At 36.2% G+C, this 13,392-nt stretch overlaps 2 protein-coding genes across 2 annotated transcripts; both read right to left on the bottom strand.

Moving 5' to 3' along the window:
- On the bottom strand, positions 263-7,601 carry LOC104719355. Its single transcript, XM_010437271.1, has 4 exons — positions 7,420-7,601; positions 893-976; positions 604-773; positions 263-497 (listed from the first exon to the last, which is right to left on the bottom strand). The coding sequence occupies exons 1-4, from the start codon at positions 7,523-7,525 to the stop codon at positions 393-395; spliced, it is 465 nt and encodes a 154-aa protein (XP_010435573.1). The 5' UTR covers positions 7,526-7,601; the 3' UTR covers positions 263-392.
- LOC104720516 lies at positions 8,365-10,215 on the bottom strand. Its single transcript, XM_010438409.1, has one exon. The coding sequence runs from the start codon at positions 10,213-10,215 to the stop codon at positions 8,365-8,367; it is 1,851 nt and encodes a 616-aa protein (XP_010436711.1).

The raw sequence follows: 13,392 nt of genomic DNA, 5'->3' as shown, positions 1-13,392 counted from the left end.
ACTTGTAAGTGTCCTTTAAAAAAATTCGAGTATATTACTTCGTGTTCTGATATCTTTCTATTACTTAACTCTTGCGTTTTCAGTTACCTGAATTCTCTAATCTTGCTGATGTTACCTGAATTCTCTAATCTTGCTGATGGAAGCACCTAATTCCCTTGATGGTAGAGATAATTTCATAAACCAGGATTGGATCCAAAACGGAAAACCCAACATCCGGTTTAACACCAAACCACCAAAAAATCCAAAAAAAAAAAAAAAAAAAAAAAAAAAAAGAGAAATCTTTAAAAGTGTTTTGTTTGTATTTGTTTGACAACATATGATAAAAAAGTAGCAAGACAGAGTACAAGTATTGATAATAGACTTGGAAACCTATTTTTCACACGCCAATTTGATTAAGCAGAGACAGCTGAAGTAGAGTCGGGGAGTTCGAAGTAGACGCACATTAATTCTGTTGCGTCCGTCATAGATTTTGTCCATGTTACAGAAATCTTTTCATCCTTGACAGGTTATACATATAACAAAAAAAGAGATTTCAGTACAGCTTTTGTAATATAGTAATTAATATCAAAACTTTTCTATACTTAAATGTAAGGAATTGCTTACCCGTTCATATTCGTCTCTGTAAACTATAATTTGAAAAAGAAATAAAGAGAAGTTGGTATTTGCTAGAATAGGACAATCACTACATGCACAGAGGTCGTAGTAGCCTATAGCGAAATGTGCATCGCCATCTTTAACGGCAGCGGTTATTAATCCTGCATCCAAGGTTTTCTCTGTATGCACAAAATGTTATATATCAAAAGTCTATACATTGATAAATTATAATTACAACAACAACAAAAATGAAAAAGAGTTGAAACTTGGGATTTAGATTATAATATATATTACGTACCTGTAAAACCAAATATCCTAGCGTCTGCGAAACTGCCGGGAGTTATCGTCACACGAGTGATGTTAATAGAAGGGTATCCAATACCTACATCAGTCCCAAAGATTCAAGTCATGAAAATACGGTCCTTACTCGTTAGTAAATTAGTACTATAGTATGTAATAACAAACAAATGTACTAATTTACTAGAAGTGATTGTATTCCAGTGATACTTCTTTCTTACAGATGAGTGTGAGAGGTCTTGAGTTCAAGTCTCTCTACCACCACGGTGGTACTTAGTCTCTCCAAATAAAAACTCCTCCATACGAATAGGGGCAAGTGGTGTATACTAACCCGTAGATTCAAGCCGGAGGCGGGATTTTTTCTGGATATGGGACCGCTTTGCGGTGGGGTTAGTCACTATAAAAATTTTACCCTAACAATTTTGAGAAGTGATTGTATCCCAGTGGTACTTCCTTCTCACAGATGAGTGTCAGAGGTCTTGAGTTCAAGTCTCTCTGCCACCACGGTGGTACTTAGCCTCTCCAAATAAAAACTCCTCTATACGAGTAGGAGGAAGTGGTGTCTACTAACCCGTAGGTCCAAGCCGGAGATGGGGTTTTTCCTGGATATGGGGCCGCTTTGCGGTGGGGCTAGTCACTATAAAAAGTTTACCCTAACAGTTTTTAGGGGGGAGGCATATAAGAAAAAAACTGCTGACGTGGCAAGGGTGAAAAAAAGGCGACTAGGGTTTCTTCCGTTTTCCTCAAGAATTGTGCCGCTGGTGGCTCCATCTGGCCAGTCTCTGGTGGATCTGGTGCAGGTTGAGGTTCTTGAGGGGGGAGTAAGTGAGAGGAGAGTAATGAGGCAGTTTCGGTGGCTCTTGTTGATGAGGGTATGAGGAACAGGGTCCTGAACCGTGGCATGTGGAACATAGCAGATCTCCCTATGATAGTCTCAAAATGGACTCCCTTTGAGGAGGGCGCTTAGCCAGCTATGAGGTCAGTTCTTCTCTGGGTTACACTTAAAAATATTCCACCTACCATGTTCACCGAGAAGGGGCTGGAGTTCCTGGCAAGTGCAGTGGGTGTACCTGTTAGACTGCATCATAAAACATAGGCGTTTGTAAGTTTTGACGAAGCTCAAATTTTAGTTGAGGCAAATTTAATGAAGGAGTTGCCTCAGGAGTTTGTCTTTACAGGTGAAGAGAAGGGGGAGCTTGAATATGTTGTACTGTACAACTATCCATGGCTTCCACCAAGGTGTTCTTGTTGTAACAAGTGGGGTCATCTTGGTTTCTCTTGTTTATCTTCTGCGGTAGTTCAAACTCAGCAACCTTTGGCTTCTTCCCCTGTTCAGGCTCATAACGTCCCTCTTCCTGCTGTCCAAACTCAATCTCCTATGTCCGAGACTTTAGTCGTGGCTTCTTCGGATTTGGGGGATCATGAACGTACAGAACATGGCCAAGATTTGGCGACGGTGATGGATGTGGAGAAGGATTTAGACGCGTGGATCACTCCAAAATCTGGTCGGGGAAGTCCAGGTAAGAGAAAGGAGATAGCAGAAGTGGGAGCGGGCTCACTGCTAAAAAATTCTTACTCAGCTTTGGAGGATGTTGACGAGGTTGATAGGGAATCAGATGTAGTTCAGGAGGAGCTGGTTCAGCCTGATGGTGGGAAGCTAGCTTCTCAGCCGTTGGTGGAGACGCAACAGGACATTAATCAATTGGGGACAGTTGTCAAGGGTGGAATGCAAGCGGATGTACCGGTGCGGACCTACTTACTGCGGGGCTCCAAAACGACTAAAAATAACGATTCAACCATTCTTGCTTAGAACAAGAAGCCCCCTCACAAGCCTTAATGCCAGGGTTCTGTTGGAATGTTCGTGGTCTAAACAAATTTTCAAAACATTCCATCATCAAACAGTGGTTGGAGGGGCATAGGTTTCAGTTTGGTTGTTTATTGGAGACTAGGGTTTGGGAACGGAAGGCTGAGAGGTTGGGAAGTCATATGTTTCCTGGTTGGTCCATTTTGACAAATTATGAGTTCAATTTTCGGGGCGCATTTGGGTCATGTGGAAGGACACTATGCGAATGGATCCTTTTTACAAGAGTGAGCAGTTGGTCACCTGTTCTGTGAAGCTTGACGATCAAACAGAGGAGTTCCTCTGTTCGTTTGTTTACGCTTTACATACAGTGAAGGCTCACAAAGTTCTATGGGAGGAGTTGCGAGAACACCATAACTCGCCTATTTTCCATAATAAGCCTTGGCTTATCATGGGTGATTTTAATGAAACTTTGGATATGGTGGAGCATTCAAGGGTTGATGTTAATCCGATGACATATGGTGGTATGAGGGATTTTCAAGCAGTGGTGAATCATTGTTCTATAGTTGACATGGCTTTTCATGGTCCCCTTTTTACAAGGTGTAATAAGAGAGATAATGACCTGATTCTTAAAAAGTTGGATCGCGTGATGGTGAATAATGCATGGACAAGGCTGTTTCCGCAGGCGTATAGTGTATTTGCTGCAGGAGGTTGTTCTGACTATTTGAACTGTCAGATTATGATTAAGGGGGATGTAGCTAATAAGTTCCACAGGAGGAAGCCTTTCAAATTCGTTAACCTGATGATTGAAATGGAAGATATTCGGCCATTAGTAGACACCTACTGGAAAGAGACGCAGCCTTTGTTCCTATCGACTTCTTCTCTTTTTTTATTTACTAAGAAACTTAAGGGGTTAAAGCCAGCTTTACACTCCTTGGCAAAGCGTAGACTGGGGAACTTGGTAAAGAAGACTAAGGAAGCGTTTGATGAGTTATGCCATAAGCAACAAGCAAATCTTACTAACACGTCCCCTACGGCTATGGTCGAGGAAAATACCGCTTACAAGCGTTGGGAGTTTTTGGCGAGTTTGGAGGAAAAGTACCTTAAACAGAAATAAAAGTTGCACTGGTTGCAAGTGGGAGATAGAAATAACAAAGCGTTTCATCGAGCGGTTACTATTCGAACAGCTTCAAATTATATTAAAGAGATTCAGGGATCTGATGGGAGAGTTGTTGTTACTGCTGATGAAATCAAATTTGAGGCTGAAAGGTATTTCCGTGACTTTCTGCAGACCATTCCTGTGGGGTTTGAGGGCACCACAGTGGAGGAGATGGAGCTTCTACTGTCGTTCCGTTGTTCTGTAGTGGATCAACACGCATTAGTCCGGGAAGTTTTGGGTGAGGAAATAAAAAAGGTTCTCTTCTCCATGTCAAACGATAAATCACCTGGTCCTGATGGGTTTACTTCGGAGTTCTACAAAGCTACTTGGGAGATTTTGGGTCTAGAGTTTGTGCTAGTTGTGCAGTCATTCTTTGCTAAGAGTTTTTTGCCTAAAGGTACTAACTCCACCATTCTTGCTCTAATTCCTAAGAAAGTTACTGCAAAGGAAATGAAGGATTTTAGGCCAATCTCGTGCTGTAATGTGATTTATAAAGTTATTTCCAAGATCATTGCTAACAGACTTAAGATGGTGCTCCCAAGGTTTGTTTCCAGCAATCAGTCCGCTTTTGTAAAGGATAGATTATTGATTGAGAATGTGTTGCTAGCTACTGAACTTGTTAAGGACTACCACAAGGACACCATTTCTGGGCGATGCGCTATAAAGATTGACATTTCAAAGGCTTTTGACTCAGTTCAGTGGTATTTTCTCTCTATGATCCTCTCCGCAATGCAGTTCCCTCCAACGTTCATCCACTGGATAATGCTATGTGTCACTACCGCTTCTTTCTCTGTTCAAGTGAATGGTGAGCTAGCAGGTTTCTTCAGAAGTTCCCGGGGGCTTCGCCAGGGTTGCTCTCTATCTCCATATTTGTTTGTCATTTGTATGGATGTTCTGTCTAAACTGCTTGATAAGGCGACAGGTGCTCACTCATTCGGGTATCATCCTCGGTGTCGATCCCTGGGTCTCACCCACCTTATCTTTGCTGATGACCTCATGGTCCTATCTGATGGTAAGGCAAGATCTATCGAGGGCATTATTGTGGTTTTCACTCAGTTTGCAAAGTTTTCTAGACTAAGTATAAGCTTGGAAAAATCTACTCTCTACTTGGCAGGGGACATCACTCATCGTCCTGACTCTGCTACGCTACCATTTGTCACATGCTCTCTGCCGGTTCGTTATTTGGGACTCCCCCTAGTTACTAAACGGCTTACCACTGCTGATTGCTCCCCTATATTAGAACATATCAAAAAGCGGATTGGATCATGGACTGTTCGTTCCCTCTCTTTGCATTCTTGTTTAATTTGATCTCCTCTGTTCTTTGGAGTGTTTGTAGTTTCTGGATGGGTGCATATCGGTTGCCTAGGGAGTGTATCGATGAGATAAATTCTCGGTGCTCAGCGTTTCTCTGGTCGGGAATGGAGATGAGCACGAGAAAGGCTAAACTGGCGTGGGAGGTTGTTTGTAAACCAAAGTGTGAGGGTGGTCTTGGTTTAAGATCACTACATGAGGCAAATGTGGTCTATTGTCTGAAACTAATATGGCGGTTAATATCCAAAGGTGACTCTCTGTGGGTATGATGGGTTCATATGAACTTGTTGAAGCAAGCTTCTTTCTTGTCTATAAAAGGTACTACTAGCCTGGGCTCGTAGATATGGGTTAAGCTCCTAAAGTACCGTGACCTTGCTAAAACTTTCTGTAAAGTGGAGGTGGGAAATGGTGTGAGCACATCTTTTTGGTTTGATAACTGGTCAAGTATGGGTCCCCTTGATGATGTTGTGGGGGAGCGTGGTGTATTGGACCTGGGGATTAGCTGGCAGAGTTTAGTGGCCGAGGTGTGGGCTCGTCGTCGACACAGGAGGCACCTGTAGACCATCTTAATGCGATAGAGGATACATTATCTCTACAATGGCAGCAACGTCAGGAGTGGGATGATAGAGTACTATGGCGAGGGAAAAATGATGTGTTTAGACCGAAATTTTCGACTCGTGATACCTGGAACCACACTCTTACTACGTTGAGTGTTGTGTCATGGCATAGGGGCGTTTGGTTTGGTCATGCCACGCCTAAGTACTCGTTTTGTGTATGGCTGGCGTTTTTAGATCGGTTATCTACTGGTGCTCTGTCAGCTTACCTTGGAAACCCGTGATCATCTTTTTTTCGCTTGTCCTTTTGTTTCTGCTGTGTGGTCCGCTCTTGCCAAAGGGTTGTTCAAGACAGGGTTCTCTACCGACTGGGGTTCACTTCTTGCTTACATATCCAACCCGAACCTCCAGCTGGTGGAAGGTTTTCTTACTCGCTACCTATTTCAGGTGGTGACTTATACGATTTGGAGGGAACGGAATGGTCGCAAGCATGGTGAGGCTCTGAAGCCTGCGGAGACCATAATCGCGTGGGTAGATAGGCAGGTCAGAGACCAGCTACTTGCAATAGGTCTAATGGGTGATCGACGCTATGACGAAGGTTTTCAAATGTGGCTGCAAACCAGAGTTTAGACTAAGGATGTTTGCTACGTTTATCTAGTTTTCTCAGCTCTTATTGTTTCCAAAAACAGTTGCACAAGTTGTAAAAACGTTTTATTATTCTTTTGACTATAATTTAACATTAGATTCAAACAAAAAAAATAACAAACAAATGTTCTACAGTTGAACCTCTATAAATTAATACTTTTTAAATTAATACTCGCTATAAATTAATAAATTTTTCCGGTCCCAAGTTGGGCTAGTGTAAAAATGACACAATTCGATAAAATAATAAGATAATACTTTTTTTGAAATCCTATGTAAAAATATGATCCCATAAATATTATAAATTAATAATGATTTAAATAATATTAATGAATTTATTCTTGAATTTGCATTCTTGTTTGAGCTTATCTATAATCTTTCTCATTGCATCAAAAACTTTTCGTGTTATTTTCTCAAATTGCATCAAAAAATTGTGGAGCGTCCTAGACGCGATAGTTGCTTAGTTACATGTAATTGGTTCTAAAGATACCACAATATCTTCTTGGACTTCATCATGAAGGATAGTAACAACGATTTATTCTAAACTCTAAACTTCTACACAATTATCATTTTCATCTGGATAATCTAGTAAACTATTGACATCCATTATATTAAGATAGCCAAAATTATAAATTAAGAAAACTTTATAAAAGTGTGATTTATAACAAAAGTATTTTATTTTTAATAAAAACTGTTCAAAAAAATGAAAATAAAAACATCTCTTCATAAATTAATATTTTCTTATTTTATAGAAAAATTAATAATTATTAATTTTTGATATATTAAAACTTGTATAAATTAATAAAATTTTGTGGTCCCGATTTTATTAATTTGTAGAGGTTTTACTGTATATAATAAGTAAAAATAGTATGTAAAATTTTGAGATACAAAAATGCCTTTTTGTTTTGTTTTAACTATTAATATTTTATTTTGATTTAATATTGAGATAGTTTTTCTATAACAAAAAAAAAGTTTTTACAAGAGTAACAAAAAGTTATTAAAAAAATGTCCTAGCTAGGCCTCCACAAACTTGATAGATTTAACAAATAGATACTTTATACCGTTGCAGTATTTGAAATCGACCGTGCCGGAATACAAAGCAGGTAAGAAGAAGACGAGTACTGATGCAAGGAGAAGAAGCAGAGGCTGGATGTAAGATATCACCATGGTGGATCAGCTCGATCGTTGATCGTCAAAGAGGACAAAATAAAATATATTTTATGTTTGGTTTGACAAAACACGTTCTGTGTAATATACTTGTTATGCTTCATTCCATCCATGCCTACCCTTTTATAGTCTACAGATTACTATGTTTTACTGATTTGGACTGGATCAAATTGATTTACATCCACGTGGTGTACGCGAAGAATACTAAAAGAATGAGTTTTTAATATCGTCATAAATAAAAACTGTAATCTCCCACGTATCGTATAGAAACGAGTGGATTCATCTCCCACCTAACAGCGCACAACAAACAAATACGTGTTACATTTTTAATATAAAAAAGAAAGAAAACTGGATGGGTTTACTGTTTAGTGTCGGTTTGCCAGCAATATTCAATTGCTGAACCAAGATGATGGAGCTGATGTACTGGTGAATAAAGCATGTAGGACATGCATGAGAAATTATTGTCTATTTGCATGCATTTCGTAAGTATCTACACCCAATTACTACGGCTATAGACTATAGACAATTGTGTATTTATATATATTTTAGATTTGTTAAGCGAGATATTATTATTTTCATCATAGATCTACATCTAGTCCATGGAGGAACAATGCGCCTATACCAAGCCTTGGTTGTAAATTATAAACTTTCAATTATAAATGGGTGGTTTTCAAAGACTTTTTGGTGTGTGAAGTGATTTGAGACTATAAACTACAGTGCCTTGCTCAGTAAGAAACAGTAGGAGTAAAGCTTTGAGTGAAGTGATCTGATATTTAGCTAGGTTCACAATTTTTTCTCCAATATACAAACTAGACAAGAAAAAGGAAAAAGAAAAAAACTCAACTGTCCAAAGTCTCAGGTTGGTTCAACCAATCAAGCTCACTCTTTGGGAGCACCTTCACCTCCTCCTGCACTTTCTCCAGAATCACATTGATTCTCCACAACACAGCTTTACTCTCCTCGCTCATGCCTTTGATTGCATAGAGCCTCCAAACCAAACCCTTAACGAATCTGTAGTCATTACTAGTGTAACATTCAAACTGTCTCTCCACAATTCTTTCCATATCTATGAAAGCTCTCCTCACAAGCTCAACTTCCATTCCTCTTTCCAAAACCTCTCTCACAGAATCTATCATCTTATATGCAATAATCTTCAAGTGTTCAGCGTGACTTGACACCTCTATCAAGTTAATCGCTGCACAGAAGGCACCTGTAAACGCCAAGACCCAGCAATTGTTATCTTCCAACAACAACTCTCTTGGTGGGTTTAGGTTACTGTGAATCTCTGGAAGAAGACTATTAATAGCATGAATCACAAACTCTTTATCATCGATCCTCATTGTTAAACACTGGAAGATATAAACCGTCTGCCTGAACAAACTTTTGCATTCTGTAGCAATGTAGTCCCATATACCGAACCAGTTGTCGTTTTGGTAAGTAGACAACTCATGTAAAACATGGAACACCACTTGGCTGAGAATCTTGAACGTGCTCTCGGGAATTCCTACTTCTGAAAGGCAAGAAATGAGAAACGGCTGGAGCTCTCTGATATCTGAAACGCTTATTTCCTCTGTCCCGGAAGCGTGATCACAAAGCAACTCGTAGAGTCTTGAGCAAGCTATCTCTCTCAACCTGTTATCAATCTCAGATGCGATCAGTCTCATGACTTCCACTGCAGATAAAACCTCCAAATGGTTATACACTACTTCACAGTCAGAGTCTTCTTCAACCCTAGATGGACTGAGTCTAAAAGCTGGATTGTACACAAACTTGTCAACTTTTGTAACCATCTGATATATCTCCTTGGCGAATTCCTTAGTATCTGTTCCAGTCTCTGAGATCCTGAAAGCAAACTCTTCCACAAACCTGCATTGATCACTATTCCATTTAAACTTGCTGGCGTCTTTGGCCAAGAACTCCTCCAGAGATTGAAGCCCTCTTAGAAGAAACTCTTCTTCCATCCCATTCAACACAACCTCATCAGCAGATTTCAGAACAATGTGAAGTATATCTCTTGTCAAATCAAATCTCATTTCAGAATGCATAAGCAGAATCCCCATTTTAACAGCAGATTTCAAAGCCAAAACCCAATCTTCAACTCCATCTTCAACAGGATGAAGCAAAACCTTGTAGACTTCATCAAGAAACTTCTGTAAAAAACGGTGAACGAATCCACCGTAGAGTGATGATGGTAACTTGATGAAGACGTTAAAAGCCCAAATCGGATCTTGATGAGCAAGTATGTGTAATATACAATCACTCATCTCTTCCCACACCCCAACTTTATCAGCTACCAATGAGACGATGACTCTTACGATCTCTGCGTCAGATCTTTTAGGGTTTTGAATTGTCAAGCAAGAAATCAGAAGAGGTTTGATCTCATGGAGAGAGACGAGAGAGAGTTCGAACCGATGAGCTTTCACAGTTTCAGCAAGAAGATCGATGGATCGGAGTCTGATGAAATCATTGGGGTAGAACCTATAGATCTTGAGAAGCTTTAGGGTTAAGCAGTTTGGGAAAACAGAGACGCAGAAGTCGTACAGAGCTCGAGCTGATTTGTATTCGTTGGATTCTTGAGGCTTGTTATAGAGTTGTTCGACGAGCGCCGCTAGGGCTTCGTTGCTTGGAGTCGCAAGGATAGCCCTCGAAAGAATAGTTCTCCCTATCATTGGATTCGAAGATTCCCTCATTGCACTTTCTCGGGAAAACGGATTCTGATATTTTTGTTTTCTTCCGAGAAAATTTGGGTTTAAGGGTTGAAGAAGAAGACTTTGTGACTGTGTGCGGTTATTTTATTTGATCCAAAACTGAATATAAACCGGAATTTAGGTGAAACATTCGGTTTGATTTTAATTAATTCCAACAATATCCAAATGGGAAATTTGGAGTTTTTGTACATTTTTAAAACATAATTTGAGAATTAGTACATGTACTATTCATAATTGGAGAAATAGTCAGGTTCCATTTGTGAGATATAATGTTTGTGAGATAAAATTGCGAGAGAGAAAGAGAAATGAGATGGTGTGTGTGGGTGAGAGAGAGAAATAAAAAAAAAATAGAGAAAAAAAATAATTGGAAAAATACATTTTTTTTTATTTTATTTTTTTCTTCTTTTATCATCATACTTTATCATATCTATTTATTTAAATATTATGGTAATATGATTATCTACAAAAATTTCAGATATAAAAAATTTACATATAATTTTTTTTTATAATTTGATTTGTATTTTGTTTGATAATTTTATTTCATAATATTAAATATTTTTACAAAATTTGTATCCGTACACAGTATTAAAGGTACAGATGTCTGTACACCTTATTAAATGTACAAATATTTGCACACTTTATTAAGTGTACATATGTCTCTACACATTAATAAGTACACACATTACATCTATACACTTAATAATGTGTATAGACATCTGTACACTTAATTTATACTAGTATTTTTGCAGCAGTTTTTGCTCAACGTACATATATAGTAAATTTACTGTATATAGTAAATTATAAAATTTTAAGAAATTTATAATTTATAACTGATATATCGAAACTTAATAAAAATTTTAAAATTATAAATATTTAAACATATTAAATTTTTAAAATTACACAAACGAGTTATATTACATGACAGGTTATATGACATTACATGATTGCATTGATAATACTAAAACATAAACTATCAGTAATATGATATTTCAATACGGGTTAAATCTTCATTTTAATGTTTTAACAACACCAATGTAAAATATATCGAATGAAACTGATTTAATTAAGATTGTAGTAAACAGAAGTTATTGTGCGGTATACCATGGGTTATATATTAAATCACTAAAACTAATAAAAGAGTATATTAGCAAAATTAGTATTAAAATAGTACATTAACAAAAAATATTTTTTTTTTTAAATTTACCCCGCGGTGTACCGCGGGTCATAATCTAGTAAATAGTGCAAATATCTGTACATTTAATAAGGTATACACACATCCGTACACTTAACAATGTGTACGGACACTTAATAATGTGTACATACAACCGTACACTTAATAAAGTGTACGGGTACAAAAGATGTATATAATATATTTAAAAATTATTAAACAAAATATATATATCAAATTGTAAAGAAAAAATATAGATTTTTTTTTGTATCTGAAAAGTTTTCTAAAAAAAGATTATATTAACAACTATTTAAATAATTATCACAATTTTTCAATCTTACAAATGGATCCCACATAACTCTCATATCTCACACACACTCACACACAAACACTCTCTTACCTATTTTGCCAATTATAAATAGTGTTTGTACTAAAACACTAATTAAGTTTCCAAAATATACTAAAATGCCAAACATACCATATCCAAATCATACTCAACCGAAGGTAAAATCAAACCTTACTTGTATTTGTAACCGTATCAAATTGATATAAGTACGTATCTTATTATATATAATAAATCTTGATTTCAAAATTACTCATTAACGAGATGATGAACCTCATATAAGGCTGGATTTAACTACGCTTCATATATGGATAGACAAACTAAATCAATTTGTAAATACAAGATTTATATAGTGCTACACATATATCTTCAACTACTTCCACCTATCTGACTATTTTCACGTCTATGAATAATAGACATCATATTATTTTAAATTTTTCATTGATTTTCATTGTCGAACATAGTTTACCAAAATACAGAGTTCCCAAATTACAACTTCACAACTTAGACGATGGTAAAGACTTTTATTCTATTTGTCTTATACAATTTTGGATAACGAATATTTGTTTTTTTTTTGTCGTACTACCAATATTTGTTTTTTTGTCACAACTATCAATATTCGTTTATTCTTTCCTTTTAATATTTTAATTTAATAATGTTGTAGTATTTTTAGATTTTAGTTATATTATTTTATTAAATTTGATTTTCTTATTAGAAATTCGTGATATTTTAAAATAAAATTTTCTATTATATTTTGAGTTTCTTTTTTACTTTTCAGTTAAAGATATGTAAAAATATTTATTTATTCCTTTTAAAATAAATATTTTAAATTTCTTATGTTGTAATATTTTTAGAATTTTTATTTTAGTTTATATTTTTATCTATAAATGATCTAAGACTCCTATATCATCGTGGTTATAATTTTTTATTTTTTAACTGTCTTTTAATTTCTTAAATTTTATTGGGTTGGTCATAAACTCACTACAATCATGTAGATATTTTGTTCTTAGTTTTTCATCCAAAATAACTTTTGAGTAAACAATTTTAATGGTTAAACAAACTGTCACTACAAATTTTATTGGTGAAAAGAAATTACGTCAAAGTGAAAGTAAAGAGACAAAAAAAATTTAATTTGTTCACATATACATTTTATAGGTGGTGATAAAGCGTGTATTTTAACAATAAAATATTATAGGGTGTAAGAACACATTATTAGTGATAAAACATAAAGTAAAATTATACATGGATGCTAATAAGATGACGCTTTGACGAATTAATTGCATGTAAAATATATTGTGAATAAGTTGTTGAACGTTTTGAAATTTGACAATAATAATATTCATAATGGTTAATCTTTTTATTTTCGAAAATCACTTACAAAAAAATATTTCTCTATTTTTAAAATTTTTAATTTTATTAAATAATTTTAAAACCCCCAAATGTCCAGGTCGTCCTAATCTAGTATGGGCATAAAGTGTTTTGGCCTTACAACTCTGAAAGAAGATAAAAGACACCATATTACCCAAACCAGTGAGAAACTTGTAACAAAAGCAATCATCTGATATCATGATTGTTTCATCAACAAGATCTTGACATTGTAAATTTATTGTTGTTCTTCTTTCGTCTTTGTCAAATTAGTAAAAAAGAG

Source organism: Camelina sativa, chromosome 10, assembly GCF_000633955.1.
Source record: "Camelina sativa cultivar DH55 chromosome 10, Cs, whole genome shotgun sequence".
Lineage (NCBI taxonomy): Eukaryota > Viridiplantae > Streptophyta > Magnoliopsida > Brassicales > Brassicaceae > Camelina > Camelina sativa.
The sequence above is the reverse complement of the archived record's forward strand: the minus strand, read 5'-3'. Positions and strand labels throughout refer to the sequence as shown.